Source organism: Gallinula chloropus, assembly GCF_964237585.1.
Source record: "Gallinula chloropus genome assembly, chromosome: 11".
Classification (NCBI taxonomy): Eukaryota; Metazoa; Chordata; class Aves; order Gruiformes; family Rallidae; genus Gallinula; species Gallinula chloropus.
Window position 1 is genome coordinate 8,948,066 of NC_140096.1, and position 27,089 is coordinate 8,975,154.

A 27,089-nucleotide genomic window follows, 5' to 3' on the forward strand; every position below is an offset into this window, starting at 1 on the left:
CCACCCCTACAGGAATCGTGCCCCTGAGCAGGCTTTTGGGCACCCGGTCGCTGGGGTTATGGAAGGGCTGGCTGGCATTGTGTCCTGGCTCTGGTGTGGTTGGGAGCAACACTGCAACACTGTGCTGTTTGTTCCCCAAGACCTGGGGCTGGGGGGCTGTAGGAGGCAGGGTGAGGTCTGGCTGTGCCTGCCGTGGGTCTCCCAGCTCCTCTGCTCAGCATCCGTGCCTGAGAGCAGCTCTGCTTGTCACAGATAGGCAGCCTGTTTCAGCCCCTGCATCTTAAAGCACTCAGAGTTTCAGGAGCAGTTTAGGTGTTGCAACTTAAAAGCCTTATTTGCTACATACAGAAGCATAATTGCCTATTCTTGTCTGCTTTTCCAAGTCACAAAGTGGCTTCTCCCTCCTGTGAACCCTCCCTGATGCCTCCCTGCTGCTGTGGGTGAGGCTGTTTCCCAGCACCCTGCTCCACGTGCAGCCGTAGCACTGTCAAAATCCAGTGGCATCGAGCTACCCTGCAGCAGCCAGACCTGCCCTCCCTGCTCCTGCTGACCTCGCTGATGATCCAAACAAATCACTTGCAGTGCCCAGAAAGATGCTACTCTGTGAGGTCTGGAAACACCGACCCTGAACTCATGAGCAAATTGAGCCCCTTGTGTTCTCCCCACTCCTCGTGGCGGGGAGGAGGCACCCTGGGTTCAACAAACGACTCTAAACGGAGGGAGCAGCTCTGTGCTCTCTGAGAACTGACTCAGCTCTAAGCTGCTGCTCCCCTCGAGGGCTCCAAAGCACGTTCTCCCTTTTGCCTGTGCTCCAGCAGCCCGGTGATGCACTGAGTTAGATCACCCGTTTCCTGTTTGCTCAGGACCACACTATTCTGAGCAGAGCACTGCAGAACATCACAGTTTGGTCAGATGATGGGAGATAATGCAGGGCAGCAGAGAGCTTGTTGGAAGGGAAGGAAATTCTCAGACATGGTTGAAGATGCTGATCCAGTGTGATTGTGTGTTGGTGTTTGTTTCTGCTGCACTCTCACTCCGGTAGTGAAACAGCCTGCAAGCAGGGTGCGAATTTAACAGTTTGATGCCATCAGCTGCCTACAGCCCTGAAAGATAACTACATTCTCAGAAAATATCCCCTACTCCAGGACCCTTTAGAGGAATGATAAGGGATCTACAATCTTGAAAGGCACCTTGATGGGTACGTCATCTGCAGTTCCCTTCGCTCTTGAGTTTCCTGGTTGTCTGTGTGGTGTTTAATGCTGAGAGCACATTAGAAGCAATGTATGTGCTCAGCTGTGGGACAAGGCTTGGGGTGGTGCTTTTCTGGCACCTAAATGAACCTCAGGCTGTCTGGGGCGTCCCCAGGAAATCTCTCTCCTACCCCAGTGATCATCTGCCAAAGCACCCAGAAGACTTGACTTGCAGCTGCTCCAAAAGCACTTTCACAGCCTGTGAAGAGCTGCCCAGTGTCTTCTGGTTCCCTTTGATGTTTGAAGCCTGTCAGAGAGTTCAGATCAGCGTTAACTGCCAAGCCCTGTACCATGGGACTGTTTGGATGCAGCCAGTGAAAGGAGATCTCAGATTTCAGAGTGGCTGAGGAACAGGCAAATGCAGGCAGGTATCAGCATCAAAGCCAACTTCCAGTTCTTCCCCTGCAATCCAGCCTTGGAAGAGCCAGGCAGCTCTGTCAGGTAGCCGTGTTTCTGAAGGAGAAGACAAATCTGCTCAGGTAGCTTTTCCGAGCTCCAAGAGCTGTGCTGGTCCAGGAGCACTCAGCACGATGGGCAACGCAGCAGTGAGGGGCTGAACTGGGCTGGGGAGGGGGCTCAGCCCAGCCCCTGTGCCCTGTGGATGGGCAAATGTTTGCCAAGGACTGGGGCTGACGGCTGCCTGAAATCATCTTAAGGCTCTTTGAAGTACATCACAACTTTGAGTTCTAGAAAGGAGGCATCAGCCAATGTGGAGGGAAAAGCATCATTTTATCTAGATTTGAAGTTCTGAATATTCATTGTTTATCTCCAGACCACCCCAGCGTCTCCAGGACAGCATCCAGTAGTGAGAGCTGCAGATTGATTCAAAGCTTTTATTAGAAAACTGGCTACTTTGGGATAAAAATGCCTGTGTAGGAAAGCTGAATGTCAGCCAGCAGAAAGGCTCCATCGTGCCCAGCAGCTCAGCTCCAGAAAGTGGCTGCATATTGACAAAGTGCTCTAAATAAACACATCCAGTCCTGGTGGAGAAGAAACCCAAGTTCTGATGGAGAACCAGGGCTGGACTGTGTAAATCTACTGTAACACAGGCATGTCAGCAGCAAGGACTTGTGTTGCACAAGAAATCTTCACTGTGGTATTTATGGATTGTGGCATTTTTGATTCTGCAGCTTTCTGAATGCCCTGTCAAGGCACCTTCCTGTGGGTGAGTCTGGAATGACTCTGAGCACAGGGAGGATGCTGAGCGATGGAGCTGTTGCACTTTGCTGCCATGGACCCCACTGCTGATGAGCAGCTGCTGCTGGAGCATCTCTGGTCCAGCGGTGCAGGAGCCACCAGAAGGTCTGTTTCATGGCTTCAGTGAGAGGATGTAACTCTCTGCTGCCCCTGTTTCCCCACACAGACACCCACACTTCCTTTCACTACCAAGTCTTCCTTTCAGACGGGTTGGCAGGTCTGATCCCAACCTTACAGTGAGGAGAGAAGAGAGACAGTGGCTGCTGAGCAGCCTGGCAGGAGAATCTCACCTCGTAAGGACTTCACCCTGCCCTGTGGCAGTGGGGGTCTTGGGTGGCTAAGTCTCCATATAGACTGGAGCAGAAACTCTTGCTGGCCTGATCAGGAGGCACGGAGACAGATCAAGCTGCCTCAAAACCCACCTCTGGCTTTAGCAAACCTTCCTGACAGTGAGCTGCTCCTGTGTGGGGAGGCTGCCTGGCTGGCTGGCTGCCTGTCATCACCTGAGCTGCTGGGGAAGCTGGGACCCGGCCTGTCCCATGATGCTGAGACTAAGCCAGGCACCGACCTTGTCTTGTGAGGAGAGCAACGTCCTTCTCCATCAGCCTGGGAGCCCTTAGGCTGCAATGAGAGCAGAGGCACCGGCCCTGCTCGTGCAAGGGCTCCAGTGGTGACACAGGGATTTTAGGGATTGGGTCCACAAAGCAGATTGGGCTGGTCCGTGTCTCCAGTGACTGTCTGTCCCTCCATCCCAGCGAGGCACATCAAGGACCAGGGTCACTGACCCACACTGTCTTTTTTTTCACTTGGATTATACCCTGTTGATTAGCACAAATTAACTGAATAGAAAAAGGAAAATAGCTCCCCAGGCCCAGCACTTGGCAATAAATTTTCTATACAAAAAGAAAAGGCCTGTCTCTTCAGTTTTAAGTGTTCATATTCTCAGGCTAACAAAGAGAGGTTCCCAGTATTCCTCCTCTGCAGCCTTTCATTTGCCTCGGGGAAAGGTTTGGCCTCTGTGCTTGCCAAGCTAATCAGTGAAACAGAAAACACAGAACATTAATGCACATTTAAATCCCAGGCACTCCACAGACACAGGAAAAAAAGAAACAATCTTTGAAAGACACATCCACCTGGTCCCCACGGCAGCTTGAGGGTAAGTGCTTGGGTCTGGGCTGAGGGCAGCAGAAGGGGCTGATTCGGTGTGAAGGTTCCTGATGGAGATACCAGCTAGGACAGGGGAAAAAACTGGAAGTAAAATGGACAGGGCCCAAGTTCCAGATTGGATAAGCCCCAAATACACAAATTAATCCATCACCCGGTGTAATTAAGCATCACTGACAGGAGCAGCGGGTTGCTGGGGGAGGCCGATGAGCAGGCAGCTTGGTCAGGCATTCCCAAGGTCTCTGTGCTGGCCTTGGAGCTGAGGAGGATGGTGTTCAATGCACCAGAGGCTCTGAAATCCTCACTTTGCATTTCCTCCTGGGAAAAGCCTTCAGCAGCTGCATACTCTTCCTCAGCAGCTGTATTTTTCTCTCTGGGAGCCTCCCGTGATGTGAGGGTCTCATTCTCTTCACAGCCTCACGCTGTGTGTCTCAGGCACATGTGGCTGGAGCTTGGTGAGCACCAGGGAGGGTGGGCAGCCCCTGCCAGCCCCCCCTTCTCCTTCCTCTGCCCTGGCTGGTTTCTTGGAGCAGCCGTGCGTGGCAGCAGACCTGGGGACCAACCAGTTGGTGCCTCCATGCAAAGGCAAGAAAGGCTTTCCTAATTTCTTCTCTCACCTCAGGAAGGGGAGGAGCCCCACAGGACTGTGACCAAGATCAGACCCTTGAGCGAGAACATGGAGCAGAAGCAGGCAATGAGCATTCCTGAGTAGCTCCAAGTATCAGGCACCCCGAGGGAACCTGGAGAGAACGTCAGCCTTTCAGAGATAGTGTGAAGCTTCATCTGAACCTGGGGGCAAGGAGGACACTTTCCACAGGGCGGGGCCCTACTCCTGCAAAAGGGTAAGCAGTGAGGGTCCACAGTTGTGGGCTCACTCACGTCCTCCCAGCTCCCAGCATGGAGCTGCGGATGGCTCTGAGGGCAGGCAGGGGCTGGCCAGTGCCTGACTGCCTTCCTGGTTCAGGGTCTCTGGTTTCTCTGGGACACCTGATCTTTTAAGAAGAACCTGCAATAGGAACAGTGCCTTTTTCACAATTTGTACTTACACTCTTTCTCTTTCATGGGAAATGGCACACTAACACCGTAGCCAAGAGGAAACACCTGCCCCAGCATCACTCGGCAGCGTGGTGTGTGTCTGTGGGCTTCAGCATCTCCCTGCCAGGCTGTTCCCACTTGGGTAAGCTGAGAGAAGAGCCAGAGGCTGCACACACAGGATGCTTCTCCTGGTGCCTGAGGCCCGGAGTGGTCTCTGCTGAGGGGCTGGCTGCACGCTGGGTGGTTTGTGAGTTTCTCTCTCGCCTGGGTTACTCGGGGTTCTGTATGGGTAAGGAAAGGAATGGGAAATCGCTGCCTTGTCCACAGTTAGTACAGAAATCAAAGCCTGCAGGTGGCTCTGGAAGCGTGATGGCATTGCCTGGGGCCAGGTCCAGAGGTCACTCCCCAGCACTCCTGGGACTGGAGGCCCCGTTCTCTCCAGTGCTGTGTCAATAAGACGCTGCAGTCCCTGGCCCGTTTGTTTGCTTAAAGGTGTGGAGGGGTGAGCGTGCCACATACCTGCACCTCTAAGCCATGTGTTGTCCCAGCACCTGAAGCCCTTCAGCAGCCCCAGCCCAGCCAAGCCAGGCTTTGCCCTTGGCAATGCCCCCTTCATTTCAGCTCGGTTAAGTTAACTCTGTCGCTGCAGAGTTTCCCCTGACGCACTTCCCTGAGCCCACAGCCCTGCTGCAGCTGTCTGTGTGTCCTACACAGGCAGACAGGCTGACACCGTGCCAGGACCTGCCAGGTCTGCCTGTTCTCAGGGCTGGTTGGGCTGCCCCATGCCCTGCAGCAGCTCATGTTCTTTAGGAGCCCTTGGGGAGAAACCCAGCTGAAATCTCTTTGGAGATCCCCTGGGTGGACTTGGGGGGTCCTCTTACCCACATCGCCTCCTTTGGGCAAGGAGAGCTTTCCTCCAAAACAAAGGTGTCTGCACCTCTCCAGTCAGCTGCATTTCTCCATGTCTGCATTAATCCAGTTTTTCAGGCTGCCTGGGAGGGAAGTGAGATGTAAAATAACCAGGAGTCCCAGGAGCCCGTTTCAGCCAGGATGCTGCAGTTGCCACTTTCCATTCCCATGTTGGGTCAAAATTACCAATTAAAAAGCACGTTAATCAGAAGTTTAGTATTTGAGCTCTTTAGACCTGCCAGCGAAGTGCCATGTGGAGTATGCTCTTCACATTTCATTATTATAATTCCATAGCCTCTATGGACTGAATTAGCATTTAATATTAAATATTAAATGCTTCAGAGCAAGAGCTGTCACACCTTCCCTCCTTCCCTGGCTGTTTCTGCTTCAGTGCTGTTTGTTTGCAAACACAGAGTGATGATGGTGGGTGACTCGGGCCCTGCTGGAGCTGGGAAGGATGCTGGGGCTGCGGGCTGCTGCTCCATGTGCCCATCCTTTGCTGGTGATACACTTCAGGCTTTGCCTCCCTCTGGTCAGAGCTGCGCAGAGGGACAGAGTTTGGGAGTAAATCTGCATCTTACCACTACTTGTGAGTCTCTTCTTCCTTCATCCCTCCTTCCCCCTGCTCTGTGAGTCATCCTGACAGGCCTGTCATGCCTTTAAATGAGTCTTTACAGGGAGCAGCTGAGGAGCCATTAGGGGGTGTCGTGGTTTAGAAGCCAGGAAAATGTACAGCCAAGTGCTACCCGAGTTTTCCTCGCCTTGTCAGAAGCATCCAGACCTCAGGCTTTGCCTCCCTGGCTCCTGATGGGTGAGGTGCAAATGAGAGGTCTCAGCTGCAGTGCCAGAGGCTCTCTCAAGGGCTCGATGTGACAGCGTTCCTGGGGCAGAGTCTGGCCCATGGAGCTCCTGGTCCCCAGTCGCCAACACGCTCGTAGCCTGGGTGGGTTTTGAGCTCTTCCCCAAGGGCTTCGCATGGGCTGGGCTGTGTATGGTTCGAAGGAGCCTTTGCACGGGCCCTCCTCACCCTGGGCACATCCCTGCCAACTGCCTGTACCTTCCCAGGCAGCGTGGAAGCAGCTGGTGCACCCAGGAGAAGGACACAGAGATGAAGCTATTAACGTGCCCAGAACCAGACCGACATGTATCACACAAAACCCACTCATCCTTTCCTCCCAACGCCGAGCTGCTCTTACCAGCAGCCAGCTTTTGGTGGGGAGAACTTGGTTGGTTGGTCAGTTTTCTGTCTGTGCTCCTGGGCAGAGGGTGAAGAGGAGCTGGAGAAGAGCCTCCCAAGAAGAAAACACACACTAAGGGGTGTTGAGGACTTGGAGGTGGATGGAGCCAAGAGTCGACCATGGCCGAGGAAGATGCATTCTGCAGAGGGGTCAGAGGGGCTGGCCCCACGCAGGGGCTGCTCCGATCCGAAGGATGGAGAGATAGACGGCTGCTGACCCATGTGGTGAGCTGTGCTGGGGCACATGGACAGGCGTTGGCTGTTGCTGTTACCGGAGGGGTTTTCCTACACCCAAGGAAGCCCCATGGTGTTCAGGTGGGGCTGTGCGTGCCAACAGGGCTGAGCATGCCAACAGTGCCGTTCTCCCTCATCTCAAGGAGGAGAGAAGCAAAAACACAGAGTCCAGGCTGAAGATGCAGACCCCAGAGGAGTCACTGGACTCCCCACCAGTTCGGGGAGGGGGCAGATTCAGGGTGTCATGCTGGTTTCTGTGGTTCATCACTGTGCCTGTCAGCCGAGGATTCGAGGGTTATCAAATCTGCTTACAGCTCTTCTTTCCCAGCCACTCCAGATCTCCCTTCTTAGTAGCTATTACATCCTTGCCATTTGAATTTTGAATAATAAAGTCTAAATTGTAACTGTCCCCAGCAAATCAAACACGATTGCTCTGTGGAGTTGTTGCTCTTTAATTCCTTCTCCCATTGACGCCTGTTCTGTAAAGCTCAGCCTGCCGCCCACTCGCTTGCCATGGGTGTAAGTGCTGTTTAAAATATATGCTAATGGCAGACTTAAACCCCAAGTTATGCACCAGAACAACATGCTGTTCCCATCCAGATGGGAGCTAATGGCAGCTCGTGCTCTGACCCCGGGGAGGCTGTGCCTGGGTATCACTGAGCAGTGGGTCCCACTCCTCAGATCCCACTGCCTGAATTTTAATTTGGCTGGAGACAGCAGGTGAGTTGAACATCGGGTTGCCGCTCCCCTATTCAGAGCCAGAGCGACAACCCAACATTCATCTCACCCACAGCAGTGCTGGTTGTTTAGAAATCCATCACGTGTACATGAGTGCAGGAAAGCCTCTGCGTGCTCTGCTGCAACGGGCTGCCCAGGGAAGTGGTGGATGCCCTGTCCCTGGAGGTGTTCAAGGCCAGGTTGGATGGGGCCCTGGGCAACCTTGTGTAGATCCAGGTCTGGAGGTTGGTGGCCCTGCCTGTGGCAGGGGGTTGGAGCTCTATGATCCCTGGGGTCCCTTCCAACTCAGATCAGTCTATGGTTCTATGATTCTATGCTGCCCCTCAGGATGGAGGGTTGTGGTCTGTGCTTAGGTGAGTTGCTGAGTGTGGAGGGGAGAGGTCTGTAGCCAGGGATCTGCTAATTCAACCCCTGGATGTGCTGCAGCTGCTGTCGGTGAAGCCCCACTGGCTCCTCCAAGGTGTCTTGGGAGCGGAGGGGTAAGTGACCTGCCCATCGCCTGGCTGGGCCTTCAAACAGCACATGTGGGCACAAGGCTCAGGAATAAACACACTGCAGGGACTTGGCTCTACCTTTTGTGCCCCAAAATCTGGTGGGGGTAATAGAGTAGAAGCCAATATTTGAGAGCCAGAGTTGCTCATAAGGTACAGTGCCTCTGGTGCCTGCGTATCTGCGGCGTTATTAATTCATCTGTCTGGAGGGCATCGGGGCCGCCAGGAAACACAGAGACCTTCTGACATTTAGAATAAGACACAAGCAGGAAAGATACTGAGTGTCTTTAATATCTCCAGCCTGCCAGGTCCCCGCAGAGACGGGCAGGTAACGGGCAGGCAATTTTGCCCAAGGAAAACAGGCAGAACATTCTCAAGCACTTTCACTCCTCAACAAAGCCATTCCTGCTCCTAAAAGGTTTTCTAATAGGGAAAAAAGCAAGAGGTGTCAATTAGACTCTTGTCTAATGACACAGAAAGTCCATGGGACACGGGGTGGCTGGAGTGCCCAGCGTCAACATCAGTCAGAGCATCAGCGTCACGGGAACCTTAAAGCACGGGAAGGCTCCTTCCATTGTCATGGGTTCTTTCCAAAAGTCTCCACTTCAATCCGGCCTTCAGGAAGGCAGCTGACAAAGATGTTAGTCTCTGCTTGGGCTCCAGGCCACCAGCCATCCAAGATGTCCCATTCATCAGGACAGCAAGGTACATGTGTGAACACAGGCTGGAGCAGCAGCTTGAACCTGGGAGCACTGGGACCCGTGGAGGATGCTCAGCTGAGGAATGTCCTCCCCCAGCGCCAGGTAGCAGGGGCAGGTGGGTGCAGCTGGCTGGGCACAGAAGGTCAGCGGTACCCACCAGGACAGCGCCCAGGGAGCGGGTTGCAGGAGGTGAGCAGGTCCTGGTCCTTCCCATCCCCTTCCCGTTTCATGGAGCAGAGGGGCAGCAACCCAGGGCAAGAGGAAGTGCTGGGAAGAGGAGTGGGCATCCAGCTTCTTGCCTATCCCCAGCCCAGAACCGAGCAAGCGGGAGGGTGTAAGTGGGCAACCATGGGGCCAGCTGCAAGGGGAAGAGTCTCTCCCCAGGCAGGAGGGTCAGTAAGGGTGACTGCTGTACAGAGGAAGGTGGGATGCAGCAATTGCCATGAATCAGGACTGAATTCCTTAGACAGAGAGTGCTGGAGTGTATTGAGAGGTTCTAGTGCATGCCTGAAACTAGGGAATTTGCACCTGGAAAGAGACACGTGCCTGGGATTGTGCTGGGAAGTTGATTAGTCTGAACTCATAGCTCTCCTCTTTGAAGATACTTGCAGTTAGAAGGCTGGTAATATGTGCCAGGCATGGAAAACAGCAGAGGATAAGAAAACGGACTCTTGAGATGCATGGGAATCTCAGTCGTGATGGGAATGACTGCAGGGTAAAAAAGGAAAAAAGCAGAAGCATCTTGTAATGATAATAAATGTACAACTTGTCCTTTCTACAGCCCCCGGGCAAGAAAACATTACAGTAAATAGGAGCCTTCATTCTGCTTCTGCTGAAAGCAACTGGAGTCATGCCCTGAACCAGAGCAGCTCTGAGACCCTGGGAACCAATAAATACAAAATTTTGAGCTCAGAATTGCTTCCTTGGAAACACACACATCAAGTGTACACATCTTTCCTGCCACAGAAGGAATTCTTCTCTCCATCCAGGCTCTTTCGCTGCTGTTTGCTGGGAGGGTCTTCACTGGTTTCTCACAAAGCCTCTGGCTGATGCAGGGCAGGCTGGGCTGCTCAGTCTGCTTCACAGCAACCCAAAGTGGGGGGAAAAAAAGGCAATTTAAGCTATCATTACTGTTTACTTGACCTGACAGAGGCTGCAAATGTGGCTGGAGACCAGGGCGAGTGCTAGAGCCAGGGCAAGTGATTCCCCCCCAGCTCAGATCGGGAGTGGTGGGAGCACAAGGACCAGTCCAGCCCCGCATGGGGCTCCACAGCCACCAGCAGCTCCGGCTTTGGGGAGCATAGGAGAGGGCACACACAGAGGTACCCCTGCCAGCACCACCTCAGCCTCCTAGGACTGGGAAACTGAACTCAAGGATGTTTCTGGATTTTAATTTAAAGAAAAATGAAAAGCTGGCCTTGTTTTCTGCCCACCCACCTGGGCTTCACTGCGCTCTTTGGCAGTTGCCGCATCCTCGCCGGGCACTGATGCTCTGCCGGTCCCTGCCCGAGGGCTTGGGGCCCAGAGGAGTCACACCAAGACCCCCATGGAACTCACTGGGCTTCGCATCGGGCTTCTCAGCCATCCACCTTCACAGAGGTGACATGGGCACCACTTTCCATCCCACCTGGTGTGGGAATTAACATGGGAGATGATGAGACTTTCCTCCTCCCCATCAGTGTGTGTGTGTTCTGGCAGCTCACAGGGAAGAAAAACCTGAGCTTTTATTCCAGCTCCTGTTAATGACTTTGAGGCCAGTCAGGTCTCTTAGAGAAAAGGATCTTGTTCCTCTTCACAATAACTTAATGAACAGCTCATCTTCTGAAGCACCAGTGGCAGTTCTCACTGCACGCATCAAGCAGCCCATCTGCTGTTCCTTGTGCATTCCAAGTGGAAGAACATGAAACTTTTAGGCAGCTCTTTACCCCGCTAAAATACCCCTGAGAGGCACGTGGGGTACAGTTCCTGTGGAGTTCTCTATGCTGGAAACTTCTGCTGCTGTTGGGACCCCTCGTCTGGGGGCTGTGGAGTGTTTGCAAGCCCGTGGCACAGAACGAGCCCAGCTCAGCACGATGCTCCGTGTGTGTGTGTACCCAGAGACAAGCCTGGGCCCTGGGGCTCCAGCCCTTGGCGAGCGGGGGAGCCCACCACGGAAGGGGGAGCCCACCGTCCGGGGGAGGGAGCCCACCGTCCCGGGGAGGAGCCCACCACGGGGGCGGGAAGCCCACCGTCGCGGGGAGGAGCCCACCCGCTGCCAAGGGCCAGGGGGCAGCTGGTGCGGGCGCGGAGCCGGTTCCGCCCGCAGAGCCCCGGCGCCGCGGGTCGCTCCCCGCAGCAGGACCCGGGGCAGCGGCGGGACGCGGAGCCGCGGGGGGGCCGCGGGCGTTTTATGAATGGAGCGGTGACGCCGCGCCGGCCCCGCCCCGGCCCGGCTGCACGTGCGGCGCGGGGCGGGCCGGGGCGGTCGCGGCGCCCGGCGGAGCGGGGGCAGCGGCGGGATGGCGGGAGGTAAGCGGCGGGCGGGGGGTGCTCTCCTCGGGCCGGGCCCGTCGGGGGTTCGGGCGTGCGGGACCCCGGCCCGTGCCGCTGCGCGAGAAGCGGCAGCGGGTGTGGGGCGCCCGGGAGCCCCCCGGGGCCGGCCGCTCGCGGGGAGCCGGGAGAAGTTGCTCCGCTCCCGGCTCTGCCCCTGCGCTCCGTCGGGTTACGGGCAGCGGGAAGCGCCCGGGGCGGGAGCGGTGGCGGGGCAGCTCCGGAGCCAACCCGGCCGGGTGCCCGGGGTCCCCTGAGCCCGGGGTCTGCAGAGTGCCCGGGGTCTGCCGGGTGCGCTCCAAGGCGCAGCCTGTGCCGAGAGCATCCCCAGCCACTGGAAGCAGCGTCCTGCTGGGTACGGACCGAGCCGATTCTGCGCTAGGAAATGAGGTTACAGCTCAGTCACCCTGACCTCTCCGGTTCCCCCGGGCTCCTTGGGGAAGCAGTCACAGCACCAAGCCTGCCAGTGCTCAACAAGGATCTGGATGATGCCCTCAGCCATATGCTTCAGCGTCAAGTAGTCCCGTGAGAAGCAGGGAGTGGGACTCAGTGATTCTTATAGGACCATTCCAACTCGAGGTACTCTACGGTTTGTTCCCTCGTTGTCCCTGGGAAGAGCAAGGCTCAGCCATGCAGTGGGGCAGGTCAGAATACGGATCCAGCTGAAAACACCCTGTCATTTTCAGGTGGATCAGCTTTTTGTTCTGATTGTAGAGGGATGTGGACACAGGTGCAAGAGAAAGGGCTGTTTGTAGTAAGGAGGAAGAGATGCCCTGTTCATCACCCACATTTGAGGCCATGGTTACCTCGTGGCTGAGGGAGTGCAGGTCCTACAGCAGCCCCTGAGAAGTGGGCACTTGAGAAGCCTGTTGGGCTCTTTTAAATCGAGTAATCTGTATGAGCTTTGTTCTTGCTGCCCTCCGGTCTGCAGCGTGTGGGCTGGCACTCTGCTCAGGCCTGTGCACGGAGCTGTTCTGTGGAGCAGCCTCAGCTCGTGGCAGCAGAGACGAGTTCCCACACGGGAGCCCGATGTGATCGATGCTGGGAAGGCAATTGGCCGCTTCCTCTGTCACGTCCTCTCCCAAGCTCAGTGGTGGCATTTCAGCATCGCAGGAACAGCCCAGCTGTGCGTCCTCAGAGATCAAAGTGGTTCAGCTGGCGCGGACTGAACCCTTCCCTTTGTCACACACACGCTGCGCTGCCCGTGCAGCTCCCGCTCACTCCCCGCTGAGAGCTGCCGGGCTCCACGGAGATCGATGTCCTCAGGGATGACAGGGAGGTGAGGAGTCCTGTGTGCCTTCTCAGGCATGGGATAAACCTCGTGGGTCTCTGAAGGTGCTGGGTGCCTGTCTGCCCTCTGGCCCAGCGGGATGCAGCTCTGGATTCCCTTGTTGCCTGTGTGCGCCTTAGGTCCCTCCAGGCTCAGAGCTGTTTTGCCGCAGTGAGTTCCATCCTTTCCACACACAGTGAATGGCCCTTTCCCCAGTTTCAGCCCTGCTCCCAGTTTTGGGGCAGCTCCTCGGGCTCATGTCTTGTGAGAGTCAGGCTGGGACCTGGTCTGGGGCTGGTCCCGATGCTGTAACACCATCGGCACTGGGAGATCAACCAAGAGCCGGGTTTCCAGCTGCTTTGCTCTAGCAGCATCCACAAGCGCTCTCTGTCCTACCCAGCCTTCTTTCTCTCCAAGCCCTGAGAGGTGCCTGTAGGAAAGCTGGGGAAGAGCTGCTCCCGAGGGCATGGAGTGATGGGACGAGGGGTGATGGCTTAAACTGGAAAAGGTGAGATTTAGGTTGGGTATTAGGAAAAAGTTCTTCACTCTGAGGGTGGTGGGACACTGGCCCAGGTTGCACAGAGAGGTGGTGGCCCCATCCCTAGAGATATTCAAGGTCAGGCTTGATGGGGCTCTGAGTGACCTGCTCTAGTGAAGATGTCCCTGCTGGCTGCAGGGTGGGACTGTATCACATCCTGTGATTGCTGTTTCTGGGGTCTGGTCCTTGCGTGTCTGATGCTGGGTGTTGGTTGGTTTGTACACGGTGTGAGTGGCTCCTCTGGGCATTGCATGCCTCCTCACTGCTAAGTCCTGCCTTTCACACAAGGGGCTATCTTCTCACTGACACACTTGAAGAGGAATCTGGTTGTTTGGAGGAGAAATTATGAGATGGGCTAAGGCCAGCTTGCGATGTGATTTCTGTGTCTGGATCATTTTAGGATAACTGGTGGGGTTAGATGCAGACAGAAGCTACCTGTGCTCTTAAAAATGGCTCTGCTTTTACCTTTCAACAGAGAAGAACTGGGTGTTTTGAAGCAGAGGATGAAAGCACCAGCAGCACAGCCTTCTGCAGAACGTGGAGGAAGGATGGACTCAGGTGAGAACAAAGGAGAAACAGCTGATGGGAGATTGAAACACCTTCAAACCCCACCTGATGATTTCCTCCATTTGCCTCATGAAATGACTAGTTCTCCCCAGCCTGCCCGTGGAGCTACTGCTCTTCTTGCTGTATGAAGGGCTGGAGAGTGTGTGGTCCCAAGCCAGCCCCTCTCCAACGTGCCTGTCAGAACCACTCCCCAGTGCTGCCTCTGCCCCTGGGGAGCCCATCACACCTTAGAGGCTCTGTCCAGCTCCCTCTCTTAAGGTGTTTGTGATGGCAGCTGCATCTTCACCAGCCTTCAAGAGAACCAAGCAGTTGAAGCTGATGGATCGCTTCCTCTGTCAGTGGGAACTCTGATCCCAGCAGCCTCCAGCTGAGCAAAGGCTCAGGTTAGCCCACCATGCCTCGCTGGCTGCTGCAGGCGTACAGGTTACAGGTGGTGGGGCTTCTTGAGGAATTTGACCATTACTCTTCCTTGGCCAAACTCATGTCAACCTACCAAGCAACCAACAGGACCACCTTCAACTGGACAGACAGCCGCATTGTTGAGTGGGAGAGGTTTGCTGAGCTGGCTAAATACGAGCCAGAATCCCAGAAACCCACTGTGAAAGCTCTCCTGATCGTGGCATACTCGGTCATTATCATCATGTCTCTCTTCGGGAACATGCTGGTGTGCCACGTGGTGCTGAAGAACAAGAGGATGCACTCAGCCACCAGCCTTTTCATCGTCAACCTGGCTGTGTCTGACATCATGATCACGCTGCTCAACACGCCTTTCACCCTGGTAAGTGGACCACCGTGCTGCCCCGCAGCGAGGAGGGAGCCCCTCACCGAAATGCCCTGCTCAGTGGTCACACTTTCCCTGCACGTCCCCTTCTAGGGCTGAGGCACAGACCCAGCTTGGCTGAGTCTGATAGAGAGCTCTGCCAGGCAATAGAGCTCTGCCAGGCAGCCCATGGGCTCCCCTTGCTCCCTTACACTCCTAAAACACTCTGCAGCCTATCCAAGTACGGCAGAAGCCCCATCAGAAGCTTCTGGGGATGCTGCAGGAGGTGTCTGGGCTGGCACGTTCCTGGGATGCAGCAAGGGGAGTGATGGGGACTGTGTGTAACGCTGAGTGGGAACAGCTCCAGTGCCAGCTGCACGCGGGTGGCTGCAGGAACGTGGTCCAGCTTTTCAGAGCTGCTGGTTGGGTGAAGCCATCAATGACCTGGTGGGGTTTGTGTCCCCCCTTGGTCCCCTTTTTCCCAATAGGGTTGTTGTAGGAAGGTTATTGCTGCTGTGCACAGGTGGTGTCTGTGCAGACAGGCTGGAGGGCTGTGATGGCACTGCTCACCTTACCTGTGGGCTCTGAGTTTGTAGAGGTGTTTCAGACTCTGGTGTAGCTGGTCTGTCTCTGGATCAGGGGTGGAGCTGCCCAGCCTCCCAAAGCCCGTGTGCCAGCTCTGGTGCATGCAGAGGGTTTCCCAGTGGATGTTCTTCCAGCAGGTTGGCTGGCTGATGACTGGTTGTCTTCCCCTCAGGTTCGGTTTGTGAACAGCACGTGGGTCTTCGGGAAGGCCATGTGCCATGTCAGCCGCTTCGTGCAGTACTGCTCCCTCCATGTCTCCACGCTGACCCTGACGGCCATCGCCCTGGACCGGCACCAGGTAGAACATCACCCGCTCCCCACAAGGCTCTGCCCAAGCTCCTGCCAGTCTCGGTCGTGCTGTGGGTTCAAGGCAGCTGCATCATGGGCATGAAACCCTTCTGTGAGGAGAGGGCTTTGAGGTGAACTCAAGAACAAGCTCATGCATCAGGGTAGGGGGGCTTGGAGGGCTCTGTAACCTTGGGTGTGGGGCAGGAGGGTAGATGCCAATGTGCAACCCAGGACACTTCCCAACTCTTGGTGGACAAGGGTGAGGATACTTTCTTGACAGCCTGAAAAGAGCCAGGTCCAGCCAGCCCCCAGGTATGGGGGGCAAGTGGGTTCAGGAGGCTTTGTTTTACATGGGAGGCAGCAGAGCCAGTGCTGGGTGCCAAGTGCTGGATCAACTGCTCAGGGAACTGTCCTGAGCTGCTTTGCTTGCCCCCCAGGCTAAAGAGAGAGCAGCACCCTGTAGCACCCTGAGCCTAAACTCTTCTCTACCCGCTTATTCTTCCGCTCCCCCTTCCCCGCTGGGCATTTGCTGCATCCTCCCATTGCACCTGGAGTGAAGGAAATCCCGGGGCTCACGTCCTGGGGTGTGACTGTAGAGAGGGTGCTGGACCAGTACAGAGTGGGGAATCTCTGTCGGGAATACTGGGAGGACACTTAGAGCTGAGAGGTGGCTTTACCTGCAGCTGGGCTGTGTCAGCTGGACGCTTGTGGCATTACCGGTGCTGGCAGGCGAGGGCAGCCCAGGCCATGAGCTCATCTCAGCATCGCTCTCCTCTCAGCCCAAGTGTATTTTCCAGACTCTTGGGTATTACAAGCCCTTTACAAGCCCTTTACCTTTGCATCTCACAAAGAAAAATGCATAAAAGGTAAATTAATGCTGCAAAGGAGGGGAGGAGGGTTCGGTGTTGTAGGTTCAGCTTGAACAGAGGGCGTTTCTTGATGCAATTCATACAGGATAAACAGCTGTACCCACCAGTGACAAGACTGGTGTAGATACCTTTCCTTTTTTTCCCTTGCCTAATGTAACCCCTAATTTAGGGAAAATGGTTGTCTTGGAACAAAATAGAGGAAAAAGGTTTTTTGAAACCACTTCTGAGCAGACTGGGAAGTTCAAGGCTTCCCATCTTCCAGGTCACTCTAATAAGCAGGACGCTCTCCTGATTGTGGCTGTCATTTCCTTAGCAGCATTAGACCATGTAAAATGATTCCTCTGCTGTGTGCATCGGAGAGGGGTTTCTCTTTCCTGTGAGAAGAGTCATGGTGGTCTGTGTTGCAGGTCATCCTGAACCCGCTGAAGCAGAGGATGTCACCCACAAAAGGAGCGCTGAGCATCTCTGTTATCTGGCTGATGGCAACCTGCTTCTCCTTGCCCCATGCCATCTATCAAAAGCTTTTCCAGTACAACTACAGGTGGGTTGATTCCCCTTCTGAGCGGGCGTGAAGGAGTCTGATGTGCCTCTGTGGTGGGGACTGCCAGAGGAGGGATGCTGGAGGGGCTCCCAGCCTGGGGGAAGGATGTAGGGGCGTCGGGGGGAGTTTGGGCTGGGTGAAATCGTGTAGCAGAGGCTGCCCTGGCTCACTGCAGGGCATGTTCCTTGGGACCTGGGCTTGTTTTCGCTGTCATCTGAATGCCTGGACGAGAGAGGATGAGTGTTATCTCCACAGCCTCACACCAGCAAGGGCTCCAGCTACAGCCGGGTGCCGGCAGAGCCTGGCCGGGGTACGGCACATCGGTGAGACAGAGCTCACCTCCCCCAGTGTCCTGGCACGGACAGGCTGTAGGAAAGTAAAACTGCTGGTGTCAGCTTCTGGTCTGAGGTCAGACCCCTTCCCATGCCTGGAGGGCTGGCGAGAGCAGCAGTGCTTCGGTGGGGACGTCACCCCAGGGTGCAGCCTGGCATGGACAGGACATCTTCGCTTGGCCCAATGTGACTGCAGAAGCTCCTCAAGGGAGATGAAGAGACCTTCACACCCACTCAAGGACTGTGGGGGTGTCAGAAAGGGACGGTTCTGATCGGAAGGGAAAGGCGAATGAGCAGCTTATCCTTGTTTCAGCCAGCCCAGCGATGCTGCAAGAGGGCCCTCTCTGCTGCAGGGACCTGAGAAGCCAATTTTGTCCTTCAGTCTCATTCTGCCCCAGTACCCAGCCTGTTTGGGCCCTCTGCGCTGCCAGGACTCCACAGCATCCATGGCACTATGGGAGCAGGTGCCTGCTGTGGTGCTGGGTCACGCTGCTGTGTCCATGGGAATGCCAAACTCAGAGCCAAGGGGATAGTCTTACAGTGAACGGGCTCTCGATGTGTGAGCAGCGTCCCGGGGTGTAGGGTAGGGCAGTGGGAAGGGTTTCTGTCCTAGATGGTAAGATTCCATATAAAGGCCAAACACCTCTCTCCCTGCAGCACAGCCCCTTCCCTCCCACCAGCGTGGCAGGGAGCGGGGCTGGCTGCTGGCGCAGGCTTTGGCTCCCCTTGGCATAGGCGAGGTCACACCCGACGGGGCTTCGCAGCTCTCCGGGGCTTGTGCTCGTGACCAGAGTGACTGAGAAACATCTTGGGGGGTGGGGTGGGGATTGAATCTTCAAGGGCTGCACTTGGTAAGCAGAGTGCTGGGTTACGGGCGCTGGCGTGGCCTGGCAGCTGTGCCTGGGGCGTTACGGAGCAGATTGCTCATCAATGGACACGCGCCCCTGTCCTTTTCGGGGCACCTGCCTCTGCCCATCCAGCCAGAGGAAACCGAGCCCCACGTCGGCATGAGGTGGCTCAGCGGCCTGAGGGCTTCCAGGACATGCTATTCTCATCTCTGCTTTCCACTGAATGAAACTCACAGTTGTAATCGTGCTGTAATAGCTCCTGCACAGCCAGGCCCCCGAGACGTCCCGCCGGGGAGCTGCTGGGGGTCTGGGGCAGGAGGCTGTGGGATCAGCCCCTTGGCTGCAGCGTGGCCGAGTCCAGGGACATGCAGAATTTACCCAAATGCAGCGTCCTCGCTGGCCTTGGCCCCAGCAGCCTCTTCGCTGCAATGAGCTCTTAGGGGGTGAGAGGGGAGGGGGCAGCGAGGGCAGCCACGGGATTTTTGGTTACCCACAGGCTCATTCTGCCACCCAGGCCGTTCAGATGTGCTTGTGGGCTCCCCCAGCACTGAAGCATCACACCCCCCCTCCACCCCAGCCTTCAGCTACATCAGCACCCACAGCTGCAGCCCCAGCACCACCCCAAGCTGGCTGCACTCCCCAATGGCTGATTCCTGGGGGCCGTGAGGGGGACAAAAAGGTTGGAAACATGGTTCAGGAGGGATGATTTTCCCTTCTGCGTCAGTTCCCCTCTCGAGCAGCATCTCCAGGGTCCTCCATGGCTGAGCTCCTGCCCGCTGTCATCCCTCCGGCAGCCACGCACGGGCCCTGCTCACAGCCATCTGTTTTCAAGCGATCTTCTATTTGTGGCACAAAAGCCAGCTCCAGAGGTGGAAAACAGGATATTAAAGATATTAATCAATAGTGCAATGAATAATGCTGCTTGATGGGGACTAAAGTCTGTGCTGAGCACAAGTGAGCAGAGGACAAGGGTTGAAGAGAGAAGGGCAGAGTGGAATGAGAGAAAGAGAGGAAAAAAGGGAAGACAAGGAGGAACCATCCACCTGAACTAACTGTGCAAGTAAGTGCTCCTTGTTCCTACAGTCTCATTGTTTCCAGTCACCATGGGATGCAGAGGGGACACATGGTGCTGGGCTGTGTCAGCCAAGAGCCGCTGCCAGCCGGACGATGCGACCAGAGCTGGGTCCCTCAGGTTGAGTGGGACAGGTTCTTGAAGTGCTGTACAGTGAGCTGTGGCATACAGTTAAACTCGGTTCTGTTGTTAGTCTGCCATTTGAAGTTAAACTGCTGGGCTTCAGTTAAGCTTGAGTTGAGCAGCCAGGTTTTTCCAGTCATTGGCCTGTTTTAAGATGCAGCAATAAGGTGTTAATGTCCTGAAAAGCTGGTGGAAAGGGGATGGCTGGTATGGAGGGGAAGGGGTGCTGTCTGTGCAGCTGGTGGGTTTGGGTGCTGTGGAAGCCCCGCTGTGGTTTGCCAAAGCAGCAGTGCCCTTTGCAGAGCCACAGCTCTGTGTGTGTGTGTGTGTTTGTTTTTCCAGGGAAGCCACTGTCCGGAGTTTGTGCCTCCCCGATTTTCCTGAGCCCGCAGAGCTGGTCTGGAAGTACCTGGACCTGTCGACCTTCCTCCTCCTTTACCTCCTGCCTTTGCTGATCATCACAGTCACCTACACGCGCCTGGCCAAGAAGCTGTGGCTCCGCAACGCCATCGGCGACGTCACCACGCAGCAGTACATCACCCACCACAAGAACAAGAAGAAGAGCATCAAGATGCTGATGCTGGTGGTGGTGGTCTTCGCTGTCTGCTGGTTCCCCCTCAACTGCTACGTGGTGCTCATCTCCAGCCTCGGCATCAAGACAAAGAACTCCCTCTACTTCGCCCTGCACTGGTTCGCCATGAGCAGCACCTGCTACAACCCCTTCATCTACTGCTGGCTCAACGAGAGCTTCAGGTCTGAGCTGAAGTCCCTGCTCTGCCTGTGCCAGAAGGTGCCTCGCCCTCTGGACGATGCGCTGCCGCCTGTGGCCGCATCCTGCCGTGAGGCGTGGACGGAGCAGGCGGGGTGCAGGAAGGGTCCTGCCTCGCACAGCGCCTGCTCTGCCGCGCACGTCCGGACGGCCAACACGGACCTGTGAGCCCAAGGGCCGAGGTGAGTGTGCTGGATGTCACGGGGCATCACGCTGCTTCTCCTCAGGGATGGGTGGGTTTGCTGCTGACTTCTGACTCGTGGCACCCCTGTGCTTGGTGCAGGGGGGGCAGAGCCCCTCGCTCCCCTCCCTGTGAGCCCACAGCTGCAGCTGCTCCGGGAGCAGGTATATGTGGGGGCACCTGCAGATGGTGACTGGCTCTGGGGGTTCCCATCTGAACACGAGCAGAGGGAGTGGGACCCAGGCTCCCATCCGTGCTCTTGCTGCCCCAGGTCTCTGGCCTGTCTCAGAGCTCACAGCATGAGCGGGGCTTTGCAGCACAACAGGAACAGACCCATCCCCAGTGTGCTTGAAGGAGGGACTCATGCAGCCAGGTTGGCTCCATCCCGGTGGAGTTTCATGCCAAAGCCCACAGCAGAGTTGAGGGTCAGTCTGCAGCGCTTTCCCCTTGGGCTGATGTGGCCTCCTCAGCCCCGCTCCATCCCCCCATTGCTGCAGGGCCATGACCAGCCAGCAGCCCTGCACGCAGGGCACCGGCAGCAGCCCCAGGCGGCACTCGGATGGGCAAGCTCAGTCCATTGAGAATTTCCCTTTGTTTTTGCTATAATTCAGGAAATGAGCCTACACTGGCACTAAACAAAAGGCTGCAAAATACTCCGTCAGGGCTTCAGCATTCACCCACTGAAGAATGAGCCCGTTCTGCCTAATTACTAATTGCTGTAGAAGAGTTTCATTGCAACAGGATTGACTCAGACTTGGGGGGGACGGTTTGTTTACGGTCCTGGATAGAATGCAGTTTAATTTAGCTACACTTGGGGGACAGGTGGAAAAAAGAACACAGGACAGCGGAAAGATTTAGTACATGGGGAGGTGGGGGGGAGAAAAGGACAGGGAAATGAGATGTTAAGGGCGGAAAGACACCAGAACAGCTCTGAGCAGCTGTGGGCAGCCCAAGTTGACTGTGGGCACGATCCAGCAGAGCTGGTGGAATGGAGAGAGGCTTGGAGTCCCCACCCCCGGGCCTCCCACCTGCTCTGAGGACCCAGGTGATGGGTTTCAGTGGTTTTAGGGCTGTCAGGGCTGCTCAGGGTCAAGGATGCTCCTGGTCTACACTGGCAAGAGCCTGGGCTGAGCTTCCTCCCTGGAAGGAGTGGGGACCGGGTCACTGATGGGGATGAGAATGAGTCCCCACGACCTTCCTGGGAAGCAGAAGAGGGACTGAAGAGGGAAACTAAGGATTGATTTTCCTTTTCCCCCATTCATGCAGTGAGATGGAGCAGGAGGGGACAGAGGGGATATCTGCTTCCAGGCCACTTGACCCTGCTTGGCCACATGCCTCTTGTGAGCACTGGGACATCTGCACGGGGAGAAGAGAGCAGAGCTGGGATGGATGAACAGTCCCAAGGCACTTCACCTGGAAACAGCAACTGTTTGGGAGTGGGAATCACCAGCAGCCACCACAGAGAGCGGGCACTACCCTCGCCCCGTGCAGAGCTGCGGCGTGAAAAGTCATGTGAGTGTTTAAAAATGTTAGAAGCAGCTCTAATTAATGAGCACTGCCTCACTTAATTATTCAGAGAAGCTGTCGTTTGCCTTTCTACTGTTCCTCACTGCTCACCAACTGTCAGTGAATGGCCCTTCAGCCTGCCATGTATCCCCTTTATTAAATTATTATCCCGCTCCTGTGGATGCCAGTGTGGAGCTCTTGGTTCTCACTACAGAAACATAGCAGCCCGTTTCCCCTCAAGTATCTTCATGTTTGAGAGCTTTTTTCCCCCCAAATGCTGCAGAGCCCAACACCCTCCATCCTCTGAGTGCTGTAGCACAAACTTTTAGCCCCAGACGAGGATGTGAGTGAGACATGGTTTTCAGGTTCAGTGGACAGGCTTCCCGCAGACTGGGGAGTTTCCTTTGAGGGGGGAAACGTGAGCCATGCCCAAGTAATAAGTTAAAACAAAAAGAGTACCTGTCTCTCCAGTGCTGAGCAAACCGTGACAGCAGCATCTCAGAGGTAGTGAGGCTGGCACAGAGCTGGGTGAGCTGATTCATGGGCTCATGTGCTGATTCAGGCAGATCCCCATGGAAAACACCACAGGTGTCCCCTGGAATCCATGTGGGGTTTAACAAAGCCTCTCACCTAACAGGACAACAGGTGATGGAAGGAAGATTGTATCCTGCCCTGAAAGCTCCCTGAGGCAGAGCTGTATGTGAGCTCACACCCAAGGGCCAGCCCTTGCACGGACTGCCAGCCCCACACTCATCCGGACACTCATCCCCACACTCATCCCAGCACTCAGCCCCACGTTCAGCCCCACACTCATCCCAGCACTCAGCCCCCATCGGTCTCGTGCCTCTCTCTGCTCTCAGTGTGCCTAGCTTTGGCTTGGTGCACACAAACCTCAGGCAGTTTCTGAAGAGTGCTCCCTCTCTCTCTCTCTCTCTTTCTTTCTATGTTTCCTCTCAATGTGCACCCTGTACCTCAGGTTTCTATGAAATAACCATAGCAACAGCACTAATGCTGGTATCTTCCATGAGAAGTACTAAGCCATGGCTCTCGCTGTGATTCTGAAATGAAATCTACTCTGCTGTGGGCAAATTCCAGGGTAGGAGCCAAGCTGGGGATTAAATCCATCCCCAGAGCTCTTTTACAGTGTGGGATGGACAGGCTCAGTAGTTTCTTGCACTGTTTGTCCACAGTGCTGGTACTGACCAGCTGCTGGGTTCCTCAGAATCAGGCACGTTTCTGGGAAGGAGCAGGCAAACCTTGGGGTCATACCTGGCCATCATCCCTTTGATGCTCGTGTGCTGGGAGCCTCTGTGCTGTGGGTGAAGTAGAAGTCTCTTTGAAGTCCCTTGACCATCTGCTGAGTCTGTCTTTAATATTTCTTAGTTTTGTGTGTTTGGGTGTTTGGTTTTTTCCCCCGACCCCTCCTTCCTTCCTCCCTTTAAGTGGCTGCACAGCCCTTTTATGGAGCACTCCAAGACCTCATGCCAAAGAAGCAGGTCTCTCCTCGTACTCCATTGATCTCTTGTTAATCCATGTAGTCAGCTACCTTTTGCTGAGACAAATAACCTGGCTGGCTTTCCTTGGATCTGTCAATCGTAGCATCTCTTCATTGCTGAATGTTTCTCCCCTAAATGGGCATGATGTAAGGGGCTGACTCTGTTGCATCTTCGTAATGACTTAGCTATCTAGAGTGTAATTATCAATGCCTGAATGAGAGTCAAAGCCTCTCAGGCTTCACCCAGCTGCGAGGCTCCCGTGGCACGTGAGGAGGCCCTGACTCACCCAGCCCCACTTGGCCAAAGGATGGGATGCACAGCATTAAAAAACAAGCAGACAAACAAAAATGAACCAATCTGTGCTGCTTGATCTGGGCAGGGCTTGGGGACTGAGGGGCAGGAGAGTGTGTCTCTGGGAGCTGCAGGTGCAAGGCTTGCAGCAGGGGCCTTACCTAGCCAGGGCCTGGAAAAGCATCTAAGAAATTTGGCTTTTCTGAAACAGGTCAAGGTCTGAGCCCCCTCAGAGGACAACCAGATGCTTGAACACACATTGGTTTGTCTTCAGCCATGCTGCTTGCCCATGGGAATGGCTTCCCGAGCAGTGCCGGCGCCAGCCTGGTATCCAAGACAGCTGGGACTGAAGGATGGCTTACAAGAACATGACCACCACTGCCTGACGGGTGTTTTACTCCCTGGTCCTGAGGGGCTGCATGAGCTGGCTGCCACAGGCTTTGCTCACAGAGACCTGCCCTGGCTGGGGCATCCCATGGTGATGTGGGGCAGCAGCCACAGCATGGTTTGCTCCCGGCAGCCAACCATGTGGCAGCCCCGAGGATGCGGGGCTGGAGGGGAGCGTGGGGCATGAGAAGAGTCCCTGGGGCAGCCCAAGAGCCCTGGGCTTGCTTGTGCCCTGAGGTCGAGTCACCCCAGCCTTTGGCAGCTGTGCTTCTGGGCAGGGAGGGACTCGAACCTGTCCCAGGCAGGCACAGCCCAGGGACACACGACCCCAAGGGCGAATTTGGAGGGTGGAGTGCCAAGACACCGAGTTAGCAGAACTCTACCCCAGAGAAACTATTTGAGCACACACAAATCAGTGTGCAACAATTCGGCAGAGACGTGTCTGAGTGATTAACAGCCCGGATTTATTAAGGTTAGCTCATGCCAAATGCATCTGACTGCCTTCAGCAGGGCTGCTGATGAAGACGATAACAGCACGCAGCGCAGGGGATACCTGAATTCCAGAGACAAATCCCCATATATAGACCCGACCCATAATGAACAAAGAAACCACAAAATGCCAACTCGATTAACGAAAAGCAAGCAGGAAAAAAACCACAATGAGTCAGAAAATTAGCTCAGGAAGGAGAAACGGAGAACAATTATCATCAGTTCACTCTTCAAGCAGAAAACAGAACCCAGGGGCTGTCCAAAGCACGCTGAAGGCATACGTGGGAATGTCCCAGCTCAATCCGGATCAGGTCCCAGTATGTGGGATGGAGCTGGGCCAGTCTCAGAGTCCATCCTCATGTGCTGAGCTCCAGCCCAGCAACCAGGACCCTGGGGAGAAGAGGAAGACAAAGTCAAGGGCGCTCTCAGGCTCATACCGGGCAGATACAGATCAGGCACCCTCTGCCACAGGCAGCATCTCTCCCTCAAGCCCGGGCAGAGGGCTCTGCCTGCTCACCGGAGGAGCAAACACGCCCGCTCCCCTCCAGCGATCCCTCCTGCGCTGCGGTAGGGAGAAGAATGCTTCTGATCCCCCAGCCACTGGCTGGAGCCCAAGCAGGAACGCTGATGGGGTGATGCTTACCCCACCCTGCCCAGCACTGCACTGCAGGCTGCTCCCGCTCTGGAGGCCCCAGGCTGCCCTGTCCCACCAGAGCCCCTGTTCCCGACGGGCTCTGCTGGGCTGGTGTCCGAGCTGACGTGCCTGTGCCCTTCCCACCACGGCTGCACACCCATCTCATCGTGCTCAGCCCCCTGTGCCGAGCAGGCCTGGCAGAGGCCATCGTGCTGCTGTGGCATGCTGGCTGTGTTGGAGCAGGACTGGAGTCCTGTGGGGTCTCTGGGTCACAGTACCGGGCATGGGGGGGGCACAGGAGTGGCCTGAGCCACATGCTCAGCTTTGTGCCGGGGAGGGCGGGTAATGGGTTCGGAGGGCGGTGAGGTGCCTGGGTGCTGCTTGGAAGCAAACCCTTCCTTAGGAGGTTCCTGGGGGCCTCCCCAAGTGCAGAAACACTTCTTGCCCTGCCCCTCCAGCATCTTCCTCTCTACCCAGCAGCGAGGGTGGGATTTAGGCCACGGCACTTTCTGCCATGAGGCCGTGCTGGCTAATGCCTTGTTCAGCGACACTGTCCATGAGAGCGCTGCCCTCCACACCAAGCAGCTGCCACTTACCAGAGGTGAGGGGCAGAGGGGAAATAATAATAACCCATCCAAGTCAGGCTGAATCCTGCGGGAACCATGTGTCTGGTTTCACAACACCACAGCCTGTCAGTCACTTAGGAGGCCTGTCATGGAGACGCCCCTCCAACAGCTCCTTGGCAGATAAGAACAGACAAATCACTATAAAACCAGCATGATGGACCATCTGATGTGTCTGCCAGAGACAAACCCAATTGCTTTATGGGACACTGTAAGGGACAACTGCAGGGACTGTCCCTGTTAATGGAAATTGAGCTATTGCCTGGCAATCAATGCTGCTTCATAAAGGTTTATATCCTCCCGAGCGCATCTGACTGCCCCATATACAGAGGTACCCGATACGCACCGTGTCCTGGCCAGCTCCTGGTCTCTGTCCCGGAGCAGTTCCCCTCCATGAGGATCTTCACTTGGTGTTTGTAGCTGAAACAAACAACAACAGCAACTTTCAAACAATCGTTTTTGGGAAGGTTGCACCCTACCATAACACAGCACACTCCTCTCTCGATCAGACCCTCTTGTTGCCACCCTGAGTCCTGCAGTCGTCGTGACTGTGGGAGGGGATGGGCTCTAGGGTGTTAGGGGACACTTTAGGGTACTTCATTAAAATGACAGCAGGCAAGCTGTAGAGCAGCAGGTTTTGTTTCTTCTTGTGGGATGGAGATGATGCCACATCCCGTCTCCGGCAGTGTCAGACAGGAACTGACTGACCAATCAATGGCCTACACCTTCTGCAGCCTCCCTCTCCTTCCACTGGCAATGGATGCTGGACAAGGTGGAACTGAGGGGGATACAGTGTTCCTGACTCACCCAAAGCTCTCCACAAAGCTCAGGTAATGAGGAGCTGCACTGGAATCCAGCAGCAGCTCTTTCTCCAGGCTGTTGGCTCCCCTTCACATCGTAACCATCACACAAAGGCTGGCTGGGCTCAGAAGCCTCATTCACCACCAGGACTCAGGGAAGGAATTCAGGAATTGCACTGGGATAATAATGTATTTTTGAGGGATAGTGATAATTACTGGCATCGGCCTGTCCCTGGAGACAAAGAGCGTTTGTTTCCCATCAGCAAGTCTCCATGATTGGCGCTGCAATGTTTTCCCTCAAAAATGAACTGCTGCTGCCAGGAAAAGGAACCAGGCTCCCATTTTAATCCTCTGTTTTGTGGGGGTGGCTGTTGTTACTCCCAGTTTGGTTCCAGTTGAGAGGTTTTGCTTTCATTAATGCCCCCCTGAGCCTCAAAACATTATGCCCAGATCTGCCGCCCTCAGCCGCACAGCCAGGGTGGTGTGATCCAAGGGGAGAGGTTAGTCCCCTTCTTAAAGCTTGGAAGGGATCTGATGGCAGAGACAGCCCTGCCTGTGGTTTGTCTGCCCAGCAAAGCTGTGGGGCGATATCTGCCCTCACTGCGTGGGAGAGGCAGAGCAGCCGGAGGTGCTGG

The 27,089-nt window shown here is 55.5% G+C and overlaps 1 protein-coding gene across 1 annotated transcript; it reads left to right on the forward strand.

The window, feature by feature from the left end:
* Positions 1 to 14,254: 14,254 nt before the first annotated feature.
* LOC311195621 (G-protein coupled receptor 83-like) lies at positions 14,255 to 20,223 on the forward strand (the record flags this gene model as incomplete). Its single annotated transcript, XM_084269034.1, has 4 exons — positions 14,255 to 14,638; positions 15,378 to 15,503; positions 16,770 to 16,903; positions 19,621 to 20,223. The coding sequence occupies 4 exons, from the start codon at positions 14,255 to 14,257 to the stop codon at positions 20,213 to 20,215; spliced, it is 1,239 nt and encodes a 412-aa protein (XP_084125160.1). The 3' UTR covers positions 20,216 to 20,223.
* Between the last annotated feature and the right edge of the window lie 6,866 nt (positions 20,224 to 27,089).